Genomic DNA, 18875 nt, shown 5'->3' with positions numbered 1-18875 from the left:
TCTAAGATCAAAGGTTGCCTATTCTTTTCTGATATTAGCGTTAGGACCATCTTCCGATTTTCTAAAAGGATGAGGTCCCACCGAGATTTGAACTCGGATCGCTGGATTCAAAGTCCAGAGTGCTAACCATTACACCATGGGACCGAGGATGTCATATGACGCCACAGTACCGTATTTAAGGGTACAACGGGTACTTAACCAGTACGTTCTATGTAAGGTTAAACGTATAAAACTCAAAACTAGAGTGCCAGCTACACCGTGCATACCTGAAATTCCAATTAGCTAACGAAACGTAACCTAACGTTAGCTGTAACGTTAGCTGTAACGTTAGGTCATTATGCCAAGCTAACGTTAGCTAAACTGGTCGTGCGTTGTGAGCGACAACCCCAGCGGTAGCTTTTTCTAAACGCATCCGTCTCCAGGTAAAGAACAGTCCACCACGCCTGGTCTAACCGTGCCCTGGAGGAACTAACGATTTGAGAGCCACGTTCAATTACTTTCAATAATGTTTGCAAGCGGCTAGCTGGCTCGCGCTTAACCGATTTATCCTTGACAAAATAAGAGCTCTGTTTTCAAAATAAAAGGATAAAGTTAGATTGTTTGACGGCTAAACTATTTGGAGGATAGTTGTATTGTTGTGTGTTTAGATACGATCGTATTGTGCATCTAAATCTTTACCAAAGTTCTGTAACAGGCTATTTTCTTGAAAGCACCATTGAACTGTAACAAACTGATTGCATCAGTATTACTAAAGAAAATCTAAAGGCATTTTTATCAAAAACATTTCATTAAATGAGTAAAGCCCACACCTGACTGGAAGAAGAAATCTACGCAACTAGATGCTTTTAAGTAACCGTTGCATGTGAATGGTTCGTTTGCAGTGCACAATTACACAACACAATTGTGAATATTAATAGATGTGCCAAAGCACCATGGTTATTCACCGGATAAGAAATTATTTTCAAACCCATGTATTTTGCAGATTCGCAAACTGTACCCTAAGCTTTTGATCGCATTGACTGAGTCTTCATGTAGTCTAACATCACCTTTTAGCTTTTGGGTCATTCAAGTAATCAGAGGACAAATAAAGGCTATATTTTGGTGTGAATGCTTATAATTAGCTGAACCAGTTACATAGAAGTATATTTCATGGGCGGACACCATGATTTAACTCTCTGGTGTAATGAGTGACCATGTTGTCCCTCATTCTCCCAAAAGAAGAAACTAGAGGGACTTTAATTGATCACGTAGGCACAATCCCCTTGTGTAGTAAAAACTCCACTTTGCAGCTCCCGCGAGCCTCTGGACTTAAATAGTCAGATGTCAGATGTTCTTGTTTCTGAATGAAATCTATCAATAGAATCTATCAATACTATATTTAAGAAGTAGATCATTTAGCAACTGCAATATCTGTTTTCAATAAGTCCTGTTGCTGTTGTGCTAAGATGGGAACAGCTTACACCCTCTCTTGACTTGCCTTTGAGAACTTATTAAAAAGAAAAATAACCATTGTTCCCTGAGGTCAATATTTGAAGAATTAAAAATAAATTCCAACAATGCTCAATATTACTAATAGTCATACATTAAAATCACTGGGTGTTGTTCACTTTTGTCATTGTTTAAAAAGTAGGGCTACTCTCATACCGTCTTATTTTCATTAACAATATGATTAACACGACAAATAACATCATATTGGTTTATTATTAATGCCGCAAGAAGAAAAGCATGTTATGATACACTGTATAACGTTACTGATTATTGTATATGAGACTTGCACTAGAAGTGAAAATTAAGGAGCCTACAGTGCAATAGTTTATTTAAGAAGAGTTTTCAGGTAGTTTTTTAAAGGATTTCTGTGTTTTATGGTTCGTCTACACTAAATTTCAGATGGTAATAAACTCACTACGTTTAACTGTTGCAGATACAATTTAACAAATCCAATTCAATATTACATATATGAACCTGCTTCGGCAATACAGTAAAAAGAAAAATACAGATATAAATAAGTTGAATACAATTTTATACAACAGAACAGGACAGGAGAGCCAAACACTGCACAAATGTGTATTAAAGAAACTATGTTGCTTACATTAACTGCTGGTAAGCTTTGCTGGTAAGCTTTGCAGTCCAGGGTGGTGAAACAACACACGGCAATGCAGCCACAGATAAGGTAGCAGGTCTATAGGTAGTGAAGATCTATATGGAGTAAAGCGGAATTTAGATGTCAACATCACACATTATTGCTGCTGATCGAGAGGAACGCGAAACTGCCGACTTAAGGCATATTGATGAGAATGAAGGGGTTTTCCACCATGTCTTTGCTGCTTCCTGAAGGCCACAATTAACTCCTTTGGTTTGTTACTCTTTATGGTACTCTAATCCCTCCATAGGAGATTTCAGAAGAAATAAAATATTATTACCTTATTGCATACTTTGCACATAGGTCTAAATTTAACAAATAATTCGGAAATTATACATCGATAAAAGCCAGAAAATGTATTCTCCTTTCCTAAAATCTCAACAATGCTGATGGTTGTGGTGTCACAAAATGGTGATAGCGTGGCTGTGATGTGCCTCGCAGTTCAGTGTGGCCTCAGAGAATGAGCTTAGCACGCAGTCTTAAGAGTCCGCAGTACTGATAATGGATGGAGGAAGTGCCGATCTTCATCTGCCTTCCAGCAACAGGATTCAGTTGCTTATGGTGGCCCTCAGACATAGTCCCTAAGGCTGAAGAGAAACGTATTGAAGGCGGTGCATTCTCAAATATCCATGCTCTTCATGTCCAAATGGGACAGAGCTGTGTGTCGTAAAGGTGATGAAAGTGGATGTACTGTATTTGCTCGGTGCATACAGATCGCCCAAAGGATGTGAGCCTATGTGGGTTTGACCAGCAGCCCCGAGGCCTCCCATGATGACAGATATCAGGGTTGAAGTCCCTCAGGCAGGATATCCTCGGTTTCATGGGCTCTACGTGAATGCATTTTACATTGCACTAAGAGATATGCCGTTATCGTTGGCATGTTTTATTATCTTACTGCTTCCATTCCTTGAATATCACCCTTTTACCCCACTATTTAGATTTATAAATACTTCCCCCGCAGCAATGTGCAATTTCACTCAGAATAGTCTGAGACTTCCATAAATAATTGTCTTAGTCGTCAATGTGCTAATTCATCTTATTGGGTCTGGAACTATCCCTTAACACTATATAGAACTGTTCGATTTATTTATTTTCTAGAGCCACAAATACTAATTCCTTTAGTTTTAGTGGGTCAAGTGTTTCTGATTTTTGAATTCTACTTCCCTGGATTCCAAACAGCAAGCCAGCCTACTGTGACGGGCCAGAGCATCTGAGGACACAAAATGGCTGGGCGAGGATACGTGTCTGACATGGGTGCTGTGGAGCCAAATAAATCCCTGTTAGCAGAACTGCTTGATCCTGTGCAGCGGCCAGTCTTGGAAACCACCCAAACCGCAGGACAAGGATCAACTCTCCATGAGCATGCACCCCCTCACACCCACACACGTTATGACCAGTCACTGTACAGGAATAAACAGTCACGTTCATCTCACATGTCTAAGGTGCATAATAACTGAGGATATGCTGATTCTAAGGTTAAAACAGAATGCAAGACTGTACCTAACCAAGTTTCTTGTTGACATTGAACTTTGCATGTTGCACCAGGAGGACATTGAGTTATTGCTGCAACCTATAGTGTTAATGATTTTAGAATGGGTTGTTTCATTGATTTTAGCATGATTTGTTTTATTACATTTTAGCATGGTTTGATGCATTACATCTTAACATATTTTTATATTTTACCATGTTAATCCGCATTTGCAGTCTATAATCGCATGTACCTGGAGGGACCTAATTGATTACAGGGCGCGCTGGCAGTAAAGCAGCAGCGTCGCAGGAGGACAGGACCTTCCCTTCCCAATTATCACAGCCACTACTAAAGGTCATGAAAGACAGCAGGACGAAGAAAAAACGAGAGAAAGGAAAACGTAGAGGACGAGCAGGGCAGGGTGCGAGCAAGCCAAAGGGAGGAACAGGACACCGCACACAGGCAGGGAACGGAAAGGAGCAGGACAGAGCAGAACACTAGGAGAAAGGACGTAGGACTTACAAGTGGTGTCCACGAGAGTTTGAAGGGCCCAGGACGGATGAGTGGCTAAACCAGCCGGACCTTAACAAAACCTTCCGGTGGCTGGCTTTTTACCTGAAGTTTGAACTCTTTTTAATTTCTTTTAGTACTTTTTTCCAGCTCGACTCTTAATATAATTGCACTTATTTTATGTTTTTTTTGTTAATAATAAAAGCATCTTTTAACCTCGCTTTTATGTCTTGTGATCCATGCTGTTTTTCCCCCCAGTATAAAAGAGCCTGTTTTTGTGGAGACCTACTCAACTAGGTGGCGTTGTTGGTAACATTTAATTCCTATTTTATATAAATTTGTATTCTATTCTAATTACTGGATTTTAAGTCCCTGCCTCACAGGGACAGCTGACACATGTTTGGCAGAGCAGTTTCAACATGTATAACTCTATGTGCAGGGGACTACAATATTGAAGGGGTTTAAAGCGAAACTGTTTTTCCCTTTGGAGGCAAGGCAGCTAACCGCGAATTTAGAAGGCAGTGTAAAAAATGTTGCTATAACATGGTGCAGAGTGTTGTTAAATCATTGCGGAGGATACAGATTTGTCAAATAGAAAAGAATTGACTTGGTATTTGTACATGTTGTAGATTTTAAGAAAGGAAGGTGCAATAACCTGTAGTTTTTCAGTTGCCATCTTTTGTCTTAATCTAGTACTAACATTTTCCTATTGCACTGCTGCTTCCAGTGTTTCATCATTTTCAAATTTAAAGACCAAAATGCATTTAACCAAAATAAATAAAGCATAAAAGACTACAGTTCAAATCAGAAATATTCTGCATTGTAAGATGCTTTTGATAATTTGCAAAGCCATGATATGCATTCCCTCTGCACAGTCCCAAAGTAAATCCCTTGTTATTAGGCTGCCGCAGCAGTAAAGGACGATTCGTTTGAGGATGTATGGAACCGGAAGGGGCCCTCGTCTCTCTTTCCTCTCTCCCCTTCTTATTTGTCTCCTCTACTGTGTTTACATTGTAGACACACCCCTGACCTTCAACCAGGCCCCCTCTGCTGGCCCCACCACACGCAGCACGCACACAACATAACACAACATACCAGAGCTCCTATGAGTCCACAAACGTGAATGAACAAACGACAAAATTAGATAGTAAGATAGTAGTAGATTTCGTCTGGCTGAATACAAATATCCGCAATGTTTGCACAGTGTGATCTTTCAAGTGTCTATGTATAGCATACTCTCATGCTTTGCAAAGCAAATCAATGTGAAGATCGCCACGCATCGACATTGCTTTCCAGCCTGCCACCGTGCTGCAGACTAGACACACCCCTCCAATACACACGCTTCACTGCACGCATTTGCAACATGTCAAAGAAATAATGCAGCAAAATGCACAAAATGGGCGACTTGATACACGGCAGTGCTCGTTTTATTATTTCAACTGCGTGATATCGATGGTGATGCTGTTATGATTTATATCCCAATAAAAGATAGGGTTCAAAGCCCGTAGCAGCAAAACAAAGAGCGACACATACGACATGAAAAGGAGCATTTTCCACCAACTTAGACGCCACGCCGCATGTAATGTTGGCGCAGTAATCCCCCACACCGGGTGTCCATTGATTCAGAGATTAGAGGAAAACGATGTTGCTTTAAACCTCACGCGGTCAAAGTTGTTTACCTCTCCGTTACCTCTGACGTCGTGACACACCCCTGTTTAAGGGGCGGCTCCCCTCTTGACAGACACTGGGGCTGACCACTCAAAGCCGGGCTCTGCCAAAATCTCACCAACCATTATACGCGGGTTACTCCGAGCTCACGTCTGATTGGTTACCAGAGGGGCTGGGGGGAAATCCCCCTTTTCCCGTAGAGGTCCCGAGGAGGGGGCGGTGCATAACAAAAAGTAATGGCCATCTATTTGAGTCCTGAAGAAGGAGGGATATTTCTGGTCGGACTACCGTAAGGGCGATTGACTTCTCTTCATGTAAGTGCGTACGTTTTCCTTTTTTCTGTTGGTGAAATCGAGTTGAGCCTCAACCATTTTTCCACTGGATGGCCGTTGGAAACGGTCGCTAAACGCTTAATAAGCTTTTCGGGGTTAAAGCAGCCAGCTAGCCGCGCTAACGTTAGCTACTACCAGCGCTGCTGGGAGAGCCAACGTCTGGGAAGGGCGTGCGACTTGGACGTTTTCTCCCCAAGTCTCTTCACATCTTATTTTGTTAATTTGGTGCAACGCGAGTCCTCTCTCCCCTCAAAGCTAACCCACGCTGTCTGCGTGGAGGGGACACACTTCACAAGAGCATGACCACCCCGACCCAAACGGCGACCAGAGAGGATTAAAAGCGACTCTGTCTTGATGGGGGGAAAGTTGAGCTGAGGTATGAAACTCTCATGCACAGAAGGAATGCTAAAGTCGACACTTATTGTCATATGTATTGCTCAAGACCACATGAGAAGCAGGTTCCGCGCAGTTTTGAAGTGTGTCGTCGTAAATGTGGTTGGCTACATACTTGTATAACTGCTAAAAAGAGGATGGTTACGATGACGAGTGTGTGTTGCTGTTGAAAGCCAACCAGTGTTTCAGAAACAGAGCAACCGCTGGTCAGGTACGAGGGTGCAGGCCCACTCAGTGACTTGCGACATGCCATTTTGTTTTTCTATTTAACAGGATTAACAACTTGGGATAAACCGAAGGGAGGTTTCAAGTCTTACCTGGTATACAGGGCGTGCTAAAACCGCAGGTGAGACATTTTTACGTTTTGCTTTTCTCATGTGCGTATTGCTAGCTTGTTGTCTGTCAGATTATCGGTGACAATGTCACGCTGCCTTGGAGTTGTATATTTTTGCAATGATCTTTGCACAGTCTCTAGGATTATTGCAGTCTCGTGATGTAACCCACCACGATGCCGTGAATCATATTTATTCATCATAAACACAAGTGATATGTTAAGAACAAGGTAGTAAGCAATGGAATAATTCTTCAATATTGACATTAATTAGACTGCAATTTCGTTATTTTGAAGAATCCATTTATCATGTCAGTACTTTGAAAACTTTGTTTAGCAAATATCTTTGACCATCCTGAGACCAAAGGCCATTGTTATGAAACCAGTTATTCTTTACAACTTAAAGGGACTGTTTAATCAAATACCCAAATGAATCTGCCATTAGAATTTTTTTTAAATGTTTTAATTTGAACCTTATTTCTTATAACAACTGAGTGACAATTCACCCCATACAAAGCATTGATGGGGCATTTACTTGTTTTAATAACACAATGTATTAGTAACTCTAGATGAACACATGATAAAACAACCCCCCGCTCTTCTCCCTTTTCTCCTCATCACTTCAATATAAATCAAAAGGACGCAGAATACAGCTAACAGCAAGTGGAATTTATTTCATACTATTTTCCCAGTGACCTTTGTGCTAATTCTCCCTCGTATCCATTTCTGTTTATGGAACAGTTTGACACTTGAAAAGTAGAAGGTATGATGTTGTTTTTATGTCGCTGCTTCATTGTTTCTTTTTCAACAACTCTGCACACATGGGCTCAACGTTCAAATCCATGTTCTGGATTTGTTGAAATCCACAAGAGAACATGATGTATTATTTGGGACAGAACTGGGAGACCCAACCCAAATGGGCACCATGTATGCTTAAGCCTTTCAACCAATTTTCAACTAATTTGTCAGTAGAACTCCTGTGTTGTGTTGGGAGAACATACGAGATTGGCTCAGTTGATGTCTTTGTTGACATCCTGGTATCAGGATGCCCATGGAATGGTGTGCTGTTGTGATGGTACAGTCCATTATAGCCCCTGTACAGTTAAAACACACTTTCGTGACTACTGTAATTGGTTGCTTCCTCTCACATGTAGGCCTATAGAAATAAAGAGGCTGCTTTACTTAACTGTGCACAGCCACATGTACCTGTACATGTGTGCTGGTTGCCACATGTGTTCTGTTGCCTTTTGAAACAAATTAAGTGTTCAGTTCCCCTTAATGTCTTGGTTAATGGTTTCTTCGTCAAGTAATATTTGTTGTATATGAAGAACCGGTCATGCAGAAAAAACATCTGGCACATATGTATGTGCCCAGATCTTTTAGTAATGTTTACGTTTACCTTTCAAAAGTAATAGACATTTTATGGAGGTTACATAACTTTGACTTGTGGGTTGAATTGCATTTGCACCCAGCTCACCCACATGTCTGCCGCCTGTCCGGTTTTGTCCAGTTGGCTCTCTGTGTGCTCGAGTGTGTTCTCTGTCAAATTCAGCATACACATAAACAGACTTTCGGTGTGTGTTTGAGTGGGCCTCTCCCTGCCTCGTCTCTTTCCCCTCCAGAGTCCAGCAAGGGGCCCAGCATAAGGGGGCAGGCTGCCGTCACTGCCTCTCTCTCGCCTTGCAGGCCAGCACTGAGGCCTGGACAGGGGGGAGTGGTGGGGAGACCATAGGGTTGGACATGTGACCCCCATCCCACCCTCGACCACCCCATCCACCACAGTTTAGCCCATCCCGTGTTGGGGCACAGGTCACCTTGTCATGTGCTATTACGGCTGGTGTAACATACTCCCTGTGATTGTAGGAAAAGAGTATGAGGCGGAGGGAGGGATATCTGGAGGGAGGGGACAGGACTGGACTAGTCTGCTTAGCCAGTTGTTTAGCTGCATTACAGACTCAGTTTGTCTTCTTTGTTGTTGGGTCCACATTCTCTTTTTGTGCATTGTTCTCCCTCCCCCCTATCTGTTCTCCTCTTGTATTGTTTTTTTTCTCAGGCAATTTTAACCACCAAGCATATTTGAATCAAACTTCTGTAACATCATGATCACATTTCATTTTGAGTGGTACCTATTTTTTTTCAGCCCCGACTGTCCTCCTCCTTTTCATTTCCCACCACTGCCATCATTGCAGGTTTAGATGTACTTTTATTTGGGAATCACATGTACATGTTTTTCCATTGTAGCCAAGCTCACTTTGCAGCCCGGGTCATCCTAGATTTCATTTGTTTCATTTCTCTTCTGTACTTGTAGTGACCCAGTCAGAGGTATGCAGTGAAACACATCGCCTTATGTTTTCTCCCTCCAACCCTCTCCACCACTTTCTTTCTCCCTCTCTCTCCTTCCGCCCCTCCCTTTTAAGAGGGATTTTTGGCAGCATGGAACAATTTCAGAACCATTTGTGGGATTACGTCATGTGATGTAGACCGACGAGGCTCATTGGATTGTCAAATAGGGCCTCCTTCTCCCGTCAGGCGCTCCACAGCAAGCCATCTCTTCCCTCCCGGGCTGTTATAGGTCTGGATGTGATTCGGACTCTTATGTGTTGGGATGTGGTCTGTAAACTCATTGCTGAAATTCTTGGGACGTGATGCCAGAGTTTTTTTTTTTCTTCTTTTCTTTTCTTTCGCTTTCCCGCTTTCCCGTTTATTTTCTGCACGTTTGCATGAAGTTAAGATGATCCCTCTTTGAAATGTCTCTTTACCCACTTTGTTGTATCTTTCCATGTCCTCAATCCCATTTCATTTCAGGCACTAATGGTACTCGCTCATCAGTTTTGTTAGATGGTGGGCGTTGGTTGAGGGCGTATTATAATCACTTAATCTTGACTTAAATTAAAGTTAATCTGACATCTGGGAGGTGGTCCAAATCTTATTTTTTTTTTACAGCTGAGGTCTCACTTCAGTCTTTTAAATGTATTTATTTATTTATTTTTTTAATCTAAGTAGCAAGGCACCGGAAAAAGAATCAATGGCCGCTCTCTCATTTGGCAATCACATACATGACAATGGTACAAGTTGAAACAAAAAGGCAGTAGAACAGTGAGCTACTTTATGAGTTGTATTAGGCTCCTGCCCTTGTACCACATTGGCACTTATTCCTCTCTTAATATCACACCTCAGCTAATTGTGCAGCAATAATACCGATTTATGAATTTTCATGTTCTAAAGACTAAGCTCATTGTGCAACATCATTGGCATGAAATGTTACAATTTCTCATCTCGGCACTTAACACTTTTCTCCGTTCTGTCCCTCACACCGTGAGTAGTCAAGACTTAATTTCCCAGTGAGTGAAACATGTCAACTAATTAGAAACTGCCATTTGCACACGTGGGACACTGGCATGCAGATACCTGATAAATAAGTGTTATTTCTTCGACTCCACCAGAGTTAACAATTAGCCAGATGTTGAATAATAAATATTTAATAATTGTACTCATTGCTCAGGTTATTAGAGGTATTCTGTTATGATATGTTGATTTTAATTTACTTACAGCCTACCAAGAGCACAGGACTGTCAATCTCTCCAAATAATTTATCAAAAAGGTAGTGTGTCTTTTATTTTGGAACTTTCACCAACGTCAAGCTTCAGTCAGTTCGTGGTGCGCTACATAATTACAGCAGGCCATAGCTCATCAATCACTGCCGCTTTGTCTTTTGACTCTCAAACCCCGGACTTTCAGTACACATCCTATTCTTATTTTTATTCATTTGATCGATTCCATCAATTACCACTTTTGTAAGAAGTTTTCGGTTTCAGAGCAAAAAGTGCATATTTTACACTACTTGGACAATTCTTCTTAACATATTACTGTTAAGAGTTGTCATATTTTCAATACTTTTATTAGAACTGAAGTGTAAATATGAACTGGCTACTATTTGGTGTAATCTGTTATATTTGGGTTTTGCACTGTTGAACAAAGCAAGATATTTGGGCTTTATGAAATACATTTTTCTGCATTCTGCCATTTTAAGGTTCAACCAAGGAAATAATCAGTGGATTAATCCAATGTCTCAGGAAAACTGTCCTGGTCATTGTTATTATTCACTGGGTAAACCGTATGATGGTTGTCTGATCTATGAATCTTGAAATCTAAGCCTCAAATATACTGGCATTAGGATTACATATATTAATATTCTTTTCCATACAATTTAGTTACCATGCCAAATGTTTTTCATCGTCCCACAGATAAGTATCCACACATACACATTACACAAAATTAGCTTCATTTATTTGAAAAAGGGGACTTGAAAATCCAACAAATCGTGCTAAAAATGTGATTCCTACGTGAATATCTTTCCCCTCTAATAATTCTCAAAATGATAATCTGTCAGCGATCAGACCTTTTGATTATATTTAGCTAGTAAGTGGCGAATGACTGTGTATTTTTAGACATCGTTTTAGACAAAAAAGGCTTGTTTGTGTTGATTTCTTCTCTCTGGGCCACTTCCAAGTGCTCGCTTCTCGTACTATTTCTCTCTTGCGTCTGACCCAGCCAGCCAGGGCATGCCTCTTGATGTACAAAGACACAATGAGAGAGGTTACCCCTCCTCTACTCACTGTATCAATGTTTATATCTATATATGTCTTTTACTCAATCTCTTCAGAGCCCCCCCCCCCGGCCTCTCCCTTTCCTCCTAAACTGGTGTGGGCTGGCACTTCCTCTCTCTGTCTGACGGTCATGGAGAGGGCAATAGATCAACTATATGTGCAGCCAAGTGTTATGGATGCACAGGAGAGTGAAAACATGCTTAGTACCATGTGACATACTGAAAAACACATTAGACACATTAGGAATATCTGTTGCTTTATACCAGATATTTAGTTTGAAAAATATTCAAGGTTACTATAATTTACCAGCATCACAAAGCTAAATTGTGTTCACTGTTCCCATTGCTCTGAGGGAGAGACATTCATTAAATGTCTTTCACACTAAGATTGAACGTACCTTTTTAAAAAAAAATATATAATAATGTTGAGACCATCATTTTATGGTAAAGAGATTTGTGTCCTTGCTGGTGTAGGCTTATTCCTTCTCATTCTGGTCAGGTGGCTGAGATGAGCTTTCTTAATTCCTCTCAGTCGTTCTCCGCTTCACATGGAAGCATTCACTCACTCAGTCATTTACCATCATTCTCCATTTTGTATCTTTCTTGTCCTTTTTTAAGCTTCAATGGTAACTGCTCATGTATTAGTCCCTGTTCAAGTTAAATAGATTGTCTCAAGATTGCAGTCATGATGCATATCATAACACAACTGGAATTAAAACACATGTGGACTAAAGTCAGGATTCTATTTTCAAAAGAAACTCGCCATAGAAAAGAAATGGCTGTTTTGATTTTTTGACGGCAAGACAACAACGCACTCGTCAGTTATGTCTTTGCCAGCAACAATTGTGCAGCCCTGGGATTGTGGATTAAGATGTTGGAACATAAACGTATGAGATTATGTACTAAAGGGAGTCTTTGGTGCATAATCGCATTGAAATAATTACCAGTTAGATGGAAGTTGGCTATTGTTTAAACATGAATGACGTTAAAAAGGTGTTCACATCCCAAGTCCTAATATTTTAAGTAATAAAACCAGCCGTTGTTGACGGTATGAATGAACGCTGAATACGTCATTGCAGTCTGGGAGCTTGCGTTTGACCATTCAGTGATGTTTAGTATTATGAACTGTGCCATGACAACTTCTGTACCATTACTGAGTGCCAGCTTGGGAGCAGGAGATTTTAGTAGAAACAGAAAATAATGATCAAACCAATTTATTAAATGTCATCGCTAAAGTAACGATCTACATAAACAGTTCCATTCTAATGCCTACTTCTTCCCTAGTTTCAGTGGGTGTATTATGAATGGGATCAATTCTTTCCATGTTAAGTCTTTGCCAAACAAAGATCTTTATATTCATTATGTGGGACCTTTTTTTTAGAATGCAATTATATTTTATTTCCAGCATTTCGGATTTTTTATGCTCCCATACGGGCAGCTGGCCGCCCACCCACAGCATAGTTCTGCTCCGGTTTTCTGCCTGTTAAAAGGACGTTTTTTTTTCCTTGCCATTGTCGCCAAATGCTTATTCATAGTTGGATTTGAGACCCAGCTGTTAATACCAAAATATATATATATATATATATATATATATAATACTGTCTACACTGCCACTGTATTATATTGTTAAGTGCCCCGAGATAACTTCTGTTATGATTTGATTATATATTCATTTTAGAAGTTTGCTCAATTGGAATGTATTGGACAAAAGGCACATCCTAACAAACGCTTACAATGTGGAAATGTTTGAAGGACAAAATGTGAAAAGGGTAAATCTGACCACCACGAAATAGTAAAACCTTCATAAAAGCAATTTAAATCCTTATGCAAGTTTTGAGTTCAACAGTTTTTTCCAAGATCGGAACTCCAACTTGCTCAACTCAACGTCGGAAGCAACACGTAATAATGTCACTCCTACAATGCACTATTTAAAATAAATTAGAAAAATTCTCTAATTTCTAATTTGAAATAGTCTTGTTCCAATTTATAAAATGATAAATATGTCAATCCTTTGTGCGTGTCATTGAGCAGGACTAGAAGCTAACCAGAAATGCCAATGTTCCTCTTTTATCCTTCCGCTTTATGCCACCGTAACACATGTGAGTAATATCTCACATTATAAATGCAATTACAGTTGTGATTGATGCTGCGGAGCGACCTGGCTTACACATATTTTGTATATCAGTAATGAGCGAGACATTCAGTAGCAGCCCTAAACATGTACTTTGGATTTGCGCACCAGAAGCAGGAATGAGTACATATCTGGTCTAATAACAGCATGCATTATTTAGTCATCTCTCTGAATACTACTGTGCATTAAGTGTAATGTCCTGTGGGCTGAATGCAATCACAGGAGGACTGGCTTCACTGATCAGTTGATGATGTGGTCAGGTAAATGAGTGAGAATGCCTGCTGGGATTAGTTTGCCTACATCCAGTAGAATCCGATTTTCATGCTGAATAATAATGTATTTAAATCACCGGGTAGATCCTACGCTTTTTCGGCTGTGTATATTGATCGTGTGGTTTCAAAAAAGTGTTGTTTAACGAGATGCTGGAGGAACTTTTCTCAAACCTCAATTGCAGAAAAAGTGTTTTTGGGGCTTTCTTTCATACAAACTTCAACACTTTGGAGTGTTGTCCGACAGAGTTACTCACATAATACAGGTTCACAGGAGTGAGAGCATTTGACCTGTTACCATTTATAGTACATCATCTGGCTGTCAAGTGTTAATTTCTAGTAAAAATACCCTGAAAAGCCTACATCTTGGTAAACACTGAGATGAGGGTAATATGGTTGATGCAGCCTTCATAGGCTTGTACGCCTTTTCACATGACACGTGCGTGGGGAAATGTAAGGTGGTGGGCGGGATAAAGAAACGAGATGTGTGCGCCTGAAGGTTGTCTACTCATTACATTCATCAGGCAATCCGGATTCAACCCTGCTGTGTTCTAGGATTTCACTAAACCAGCTAACCAGAGATCACTGTTTCAGGAGCTCAGTGATGAGACTAATCGTTTCAAGGGATTTCCTGTCAATATACAAGTTTCTGTGTGATCTGTCTATCGGAGGTCAACAGAACCTGATTGAAGTTGAATTCCCTCCACAAATATTTGCTGTAAGTTGCTGGTCGTTCCAGTTGTACATATTTACAGAGTCACAGTGCACCGTGACGGTCTTTGTATCAGATGTTCCTGGTTGAACCATCTGATGCTGAGATTCAAGACGTCAACATACTTTGAGTCACTGCTTTCGATGATGCCTGCGGCAGAGAAGAATTTAAAAGAACTAGTTTCTTTTGACCTTTTTGAAACATTAGGACTACACGTCCAGTTGACACAATTGGTCATGTGCAGGATTTGGTTTGACGGCACAATGTTCATCTCATATGTTCACATTTCTACTCGAGAAAAACAACATTGTTGTGTTTCCTGTATTATTTGAGACTTTAATCAGGAGCGGTGGTTTATAATTAGACATGAACGCTGGAGTGCTCTGTCAAAACATTTTAAATTATTCAGCTGGGCCCTTACCTCATTGGCTTTTGATTTGTGAGTTTGTTGAGATTTGTATTGGTTTAGCTGCGCTCCCCTCCATTGGTCCTCAATCTCCTTGCTTCACTTTGCAGTGGACTCAAAGAAGAGAATAAGAAAGGAGCTTTGTGAAAAGGACAATGTTTGTTTGTTTGTTTATGAGGATGCTAGCCTTGCAGAGACATGCCTGTCCGCCCCCTCGCGAGGCTGTCATGTGAAATATAGACTGGGATTACTATGTAATGAAATGTAACTCCGATCCAGCATTTTGAAGCCTTTCCTTCTCGATTGATGTGGCTCCAGATCAGCTCCAAAGTGGAGGCGGAAGGGAATTTTAAGATTGGCATGGAGTAAGGTGAAAGGATACGTCACCTTGTTACTTCGTTGCTTTTTATTTCTTTTATTTCTTTTAAAGCAACTTTGTAGCAATGGTTGATCCATTTTCACTTAATCCAAAATCCATTTTTTTAATGTATTTTTTTTTAAATCATTTTGTTAAGTGCACCTCTGTACAGATCCTAATTTAAATTTCATCTTTTTTTCTTTATTGAGTTATTGACAAAGTTAACAGTTTGTAACTGTTTTGTAACTAATTAAATAATTTTTCTTTCTCTCCCTTATTTGTCTTTCTCCATTGACCCTCTCCTTAATTAGTGATGGAGTCCACAGTTGTGAGTACGTCCAATCTGGCCCCCGATGAGTTTGATAGGAACATGCCGCGGATCTGCGGCGTGTGTGGTGATAAAGCAACCGGCTTCCACTTCAACGCCATGACCTGTGAGGGTTGCAAGGGTTTTTTCAGGTACGCAAATACACACGTGAGGTCACAGTTCTGAGCACAATTGCTCATCTCACCAAAATGAAAAAGAAGAGCTGCGTATCGACTTCATTGACGCACGCAGATTCGCACTCACACATTAAATCTAATCGCCACCCACGGTTGCATGAGACAGGAAGACCACATCAGAGTTCATGCTAATACCCTGGAGCAGGTCAAGAATCCAAATGAGCTCGGTCCTACAGCTAATGCGTTGGATGCTGCCTCCTCCTTGAGACACACACACACACAAAGTGTCCAATTCTATCCGGACGAAGCTAGAGCAAGCGCTGATGGTGTGAGCCTGTGCGTGTCCGATGCATCTGCACGTTCATAAACATCTGCTCCTCTCGCCAGTGTTGTTGTTTTCGAGAGATGGGATGAAAAAGACCGATGTTTAATAATCTTACTCCTCCTCTCTCAGCTGGCCCTCAGTTTGAACTCTCACCGACTGCATGCTTAGCCCACATCTGAGTCTAAGTGATTGTCTAAATCACTACGCTTTGCGTCACTGTTTATCGAGGCTCCTTTACCATGGAATGCTTGGCATTCATCCATATTTATACTATTTCCCTGGGTCACGCAGTGCAAAAATATTTATCCTCTTCTACCCTGATAAATAATTGTTCACAGTACTGTTGAAGGCCCCACGGTGCTATATTCATTATATCAACATAGTTACCAACATGTTCAGGCACACAAATTCACTTCAGTAAATAAAGATTTTTATTCTATTCTATTGTTTTCTAATGGAGTTTAAAATGTATACAACTGATGTAGGCGCAGTATGAAGCGCAAGGCGGCCTTCACGTGTCCCTTTAACGGCAGTTGCACCATTACCAAGGACAACAGGCGTCACTGCCAGGCGTGCCGGCTCAAACGCTGTGTGGACATTGGCATGATGAAAGAGTGTAAGTATGACAGGTGATCCATATGTCCTCATTGCAATACTGTTAACACCATTTGATTTACTGGTTTGATTTTATTTATTATTTAAATTGGGACGTCAACCGCTATTGGGTTAAATGCACTTAATTATTATATTACTGGATCAAAACTATGTTCTGGACTAGTGCTAGACCACTCCCAGATGTAGATGAATTATACATAAATATATCCTGCTTTTAATAAATTACGTAAATCTACATTTTCTTTTTTTCTTTTTTATACGAGTCAAGTTTCCACGACCTGAGGTTTGCCATTTTGGGGGCCTGCTGGCCCTCTTGTGTATATTATGTAATATTTGGACTCGGGTCAAATATCTCTGGGTCTTTGGCCCCATTGGAGTGTTGACATGTTCATGTTGAACTCGTGGAGCCTCCCCACATTGTATAGTGTAAGTGTGCTCCATCTGAAGTTTAAACACCTGCTGTTATGTACAATCTTCTGAGGCCTCTTCTTTCCACACACTTGTTTATTTTCATTGTCTTTAAATAGCAGGTTTTTCTTTCTTGTTTTCTCCTGATATATCCGGATATTGTCCCCTGGCCTCTTTACGGCAAAAGCCTGTTGCTTCCCTGTTGATGCTCTTTCCCTCTCTTTTGAGTGTTTCTGGGAATACAACGAGGTTGGTGTCACAGGCACATTGCTGTTGCAAAAACAGCAGCATGTTGTTGGGACCCAGCTCTCTCCCTCTCTCTGTTGCTCTCTGTCTTTCTGTCTGTGAGCTAATTCAGTGTTTTGAACAACATGGAGCGAGCAGAACAAAGTCAATGCTTTCACTTGTTCATTGCAGCAGGGGTCTCCTTATGGAGGCGTCCACTCCCATTCTCTTCCTCCAGAGAATAACAACCCCCCCCCCTCCCCCCCCAATGCCAAACAACACCACATTCACATAGCTGTCATGACATTGTAAAACTGAAAATCTTCAAAAGCAACGTATTGTTTTAACACAATGATTAAAAATTTAAATGATTAAAATACACCTGTATTCCTAAATTCATTATCTATTCTGGTGTGTGTGTGTGTTTCTAACATCCTCGCTTTGTCTCTTTACACTTGCGCCCTCAGTCATTCTGACGGATGAGGAAGTGCAGAGGAAGAAGGACCTAATTCAACGGAGGAAGGATGAGGAAGCACAGCGCGAAGCGGACAAGGAGGCGCGGCGCCCACGGCTGAGTGACGACCAGAGTCAGGTCATTGCCACGCTGGTGGATGCCCACCACAAAACCTATGACGACTCCTACTCAGACTTCTGCCGCTTCAGGGTTTGGATCTTAATATATTTGCATCTTTAAAAGTTTTTTATTTATTTATTATTTTAAGTTTAAGTTTAACGCATTTTATGAGACTGAATAGAAATAGGAATCTGATATTGCTGCTGTACGGTTGAGATATTCAAAAATGGTTCCAGCTGTAACAGACTGATAGTTTAAAGGGTATTTATGTTACCAAGCACCTCACATTAACCAGCACAAATGAGGTTGATTCCTCACAGCAGAATATAGTTCTGCTTCGGCCTTTCAACGAAAGTCATGTTTTGTATTGCTTACACACATATCCGACATCAAGTGGTCCATTCCCCCCTTTAGTTGAATCACCCCCGTCCTCTTAGAAATCCAACTTGTCCATCCTGTGTCAGATTTCCATCTCCACAAAATACACATAGAGCTGGACTGGAGTAATTCAATAAAACATTTTTCAGCAGATATTCAACAAATCTTTTATATTCTGTATTTTTTTTTTAAATGAAAATTGAGAAAGAAGGGCCCTTTTGTTTTTACTGAATCACTGTGAAACATTACAAAATGTAGTGACAAATCGTTGAAGAGAATCCCTTGGCGTCTTTTTATGCGCCCTTAGCCTCCTGTCCGTGAAGGTCCAGTGACTCGTAGTGCCAGTAGAGCTGCCTCTCTCCACTCCCTGTCTGATGCCTCCTCTGACTCCTTCAGTCACTCTCCAGGTAAGAGACACACACTCTAGACACTTCACTCAAGTTTGAGAGAAAGCGATGAACTGTCCGGGCTCACAATTAAACCAGTTTGTCCTGCACACTCGCCCATTATCGAAATATAAATCAAAGAATGCTAAGGTGCGTGTGACACCTCACTGCAAATAAACCGTAAGATAAAAATGTG

The 18875-nt window shown here is 40.8% G+C and overlaps 1 protein-coding gene and 1 non-coding gene across 14 annotated transcripts in view; one reads left to right on the top strand and one right to left on the bottom strand.

The window, feature by feature from the left end:
• Nucleotides 1–72: 72 nt before the first annotated feature.
• Nucleotides 73–144, bottom strand: trnaq-uug (transfer RNA glutamine (anticodon UUG)). The gene has a single exon. It is a non-coding gene; the product is annotated as a tRNA-Gln (tRNA).
• A 5792-nt stretch (nt 145–5936) lies between these two features.
• Nucleotides 5937–18875, top strand: part of LOC120834978 (vitamin D3 receptor B) — a 23969-nt gene continuing 11030 nt past the window's right edge. For 2 of the 13 annotated variants that reach the window (XM_078092421.1, XM_078092422.1), the window contains exons 1-7: nt 5983–6100; nt 6374–6494; nt 6785–6857; nt 15636–15783; nt 16579–16709; nt 17809–18005; nt 18601–18700. In XM_078092421.1, the coding sequence (XP_077948547.1) occupies nt 15638–15783; nt 16579–16709; nt 17809–18005; nt 18601–18700 (574 nt within the window). In that variant the 5' untranslated portion in view covers nt 5983–6100; nt 6374–6494; nt 6785–6857; nt 15636–15637. Of the gene's footprint in view, nt 6495–6784; nt 6858–7481; nt 7502–15635; nt 15784–16578; nt 16710–17808; nt 18006–18600; nt 18701–18875 lie in introns of all 13 variants that reach the window. The other 11 variants (XM_078092419.1, XM_078092420.1, XM_078092415.1 and 8 more) reach the window with 10 other exon arrangements.

This window comes from Gasterosteus aculeatus, chromosome 17 (genome assembly GCF_964276395.1).
Source record: "Gasterosteus aculeatus chromosome 17, fGasAcu3.hap1.1, whole genome shotgun sequence".
Taxonomy (NCBI): Eukaryota; Metazoa; Chordata; class Actinopteri; order Perciformes; family Gasterosteidae; genus Gasterosteus; species Gasterosteus aculeatus.
Note: the sequence above shows the minus strand (reverse complement) of the source record. Positions and strands in the feature narration are given on the sequence as shown.